Consider the following 2,445-nt stretch of genomic DNA (forward strand, 5'->3'; position numbering starts at 1 on the left):
TGTATAATAGAAGTTTCTTGACATAAACCCTACGACTGCTTGCTGAACCGGCCATCAGGATGATTTCAATTCATTGCTCTTTATTCAAATTAATTCTCAAGGGTTGTCTGAAATATAAAGAAACGTTAGAAGCATATATGTATGGAGACTTATGAGACTGTATGTGTATATAAACAAAAAAAAAACTAACAAACCTGGTCTGAAAGCTAGTTAAAACTAACTGAATTTAAAAAAAACAGGCAAAACGAAGTAAAACTGCCTACAGTACAATGAAAAATCTGTTTTCACCTGGTGGGGAGTTACTAGTCCTATCTCTTAAACTCAAAATAGTTTTTAGCCCATATTAATACAATTTATTCACATACACTATCCACTGTTCAAAATGTATCGGAATATTCTCGTTTTCAAATTGCATTCTAAGAGCCACTGCCTCTTAATTATGAATCAACTTAAAGGATTATTATTCCAGCTGTAATCGCTTGATTGACATATTTGCATTATTTTTCTGATGCCACATCATGGCGCCTAAGCTCTGAAAGTAGTACTGTGTGTCAAGGAAAGCTGTTAAAGTGATATTGTACATCTGGACTGGAAGACTTTGTTTGTGAGAAAGGTGCCAAATTTAGCCTGGGTTTTTAGTGGATGTTCCGGAGATTTTTCGCCTGAGTCTTCTGGTGCATTGTTTTGTTTTTTGGGGTTGTTGTTGTTTTACTTTTTTTCGAAATGAACACATCTGGAAGCCATTTATTTTTAAGGGTCATGTTGAAAAATGAGTTTGACGTTGTATTAGGTTTTGGCGATCATAGCTTATGGTAAATTTACAGGTCAAACTACTGTTAAAGGCAATTATAATGACATTGACAATATATCCAACATGTATGAAACATCCTGCCCTGTAGGAAAAAACAAGTGGTATTTTATGGGACGAAAACAGTCATTTAAGTTGGAACAGCTTAAAAATATAATTGATTGACATTTATGGCAATGTGAGCACAACAAAGCAATCAAGGCAATTTGGTCAGTTTTTACTTACAATGGACAATTAGTTTTGTAAACTCTTGTTTCTTTGAAAATATGAGAGAGCCAATTTTCACATCAGCAAAACTTAAAACATTTTGTTGAATTGCCCAACTTCAAATTTTATCAGTTTGTTCCCTTGAAATGACTTCACTCAACTTTTTATTTTATTTATTTTTTTATGTTTGGTCAACAACAGTTGACCAAACATCATCTACAATTGTACAATGTTCTAATTGTGATTGTCCTTGGCCGTTGTGCTGCAGGTCAGCCACCAGGCCACCGTGACCCATGCCGACTTTGCCTCGGGCCTTAAAGACACTTTAGGCGAGTTCCTCACATGGCAGCAAAAAACTTTCAACCAAACAAAAGACACCCGCGAGGATGAGGACAAGCCCACCGAGCAGGAGGAACGCCACAGTCGGGTTGCCCTGCTGGCCTCCATCAAGAAGAGGGGCTACAGGCGAAGTCAGGGGGGCTCCAAGTCTCAGAGGCACAGCCAGGAGGAGGAGGAGAAGGTGGCGGTGCCGGCTGCGGAGGATTCATCCAGCTCGGCGCTTCAGCGGCAGGGTCCTGACAAGACAGACAAGGCCCTGTCGCTGAGGGCCCGCACGTGGAAGGCTCTTGGGAAAAACTTGGACAAGTCAGAGTTGCAGACGTGGCTCCTCAGCGCCCCGGACCAGGAGAGGGTGCCATTGAGACGGAAGAACCGGCAGAGGCGCTCCAGTCAATAGGAGGGTCGTGTGCGCTTTTTTTTGTTTACGTTTGTTGTATTGTTTGAGTAAGAAATAAAATTGTTTTACATTCACTGTTTTATATTTATATATGCCTGCAATGTGTATTGACGTTAGGACTTGAACATCCTCTTCCACCTCTTTAATATTGATGTTGCAGTTTATAGGTGTCTTGCCAAGAGAAGAACATAGCTCAGTAATTCTTGGGATCGATCTATTTTTTTTTTCCATCTGCAGTAAACCAAAGGCACTGGTAAAGAATGGGAATCTGGAGCGCCAGGAGATCTTTTCATACTTTTAAATATTCTCTTTATTCCATTAAAATTATTGTAGACATGAAAAATACATCTTTTCATTTGACTTTTTAATTTTAAGGAAAACCAAAAAAAAAAAATTAAACTTTTAATTCCTTAAAAAAAACACCTTTACATTTTGAATTAATTAGAACCCAGTCAGCAAAATTGGTCTGGCCCGGCTCTGGCGCGGACACGGCACGACACTCGGCCCACATACCGCAATGAATGACGGTCCTGCAGTGGCCCGGGTCTGGCATCCATGATCTGGGCCGCATTCGGCCCGGATCTGAGCCGCATTGTATAACCATATCCGGCCCTACTCCGGCCCGACGCCGGGCCAGAACAGGTTCCTGATATCAGCCTTAATTCAACCTCAACTAAGCCACATCTTTCATGAG

General features: G+C 40.7%; 1 protein-coding gene across 1 annotated transcript in view; it reads left to right on the forward strand.

Moving 5' to 3' along the window:
* Positions 1 to 1,797, forward strand: part of LOC109522825 (snRNA-activating protein complex subunit 1-like) — a 4,079-nt gene extending 2,282 nt beyond the window's left edge. Inside the window, exon 2 of the mRNA XM_019881637.1 lies at positions 1,284 to 1,797. Within this exon, the coding sequence (XP_019737196.1) occupies positions 1,284 to 1,751 (468 nt within the window). The 3' untranslated portion in view covers positions 1,752 to 1,797. The remainder of the gene's footprint in view (positions 1 to 1,283) is intronic.
* Positions 1,798 to 2,445: the final 648 nt, after the last annotated feature.

The sequence above is a fragment of the Hippocampus comes genome, unplaced genomic scaffold, assembly GCF_001891065.2.
Source record: "Hippocampus comes isolate QL1 unplaced genomic scaffold, H_comes_QL1_v1.1 scaffold270, whole genome shotgun sequence".
In the NCBI taxonomy this organism is placed as follows: domain Eukaryota; kingdom Metazoa; phylum Chordata; class Actinopteri; order Syngnathiformes; family Syngnathidae; genus Hippocampus; species Hippocampus comes.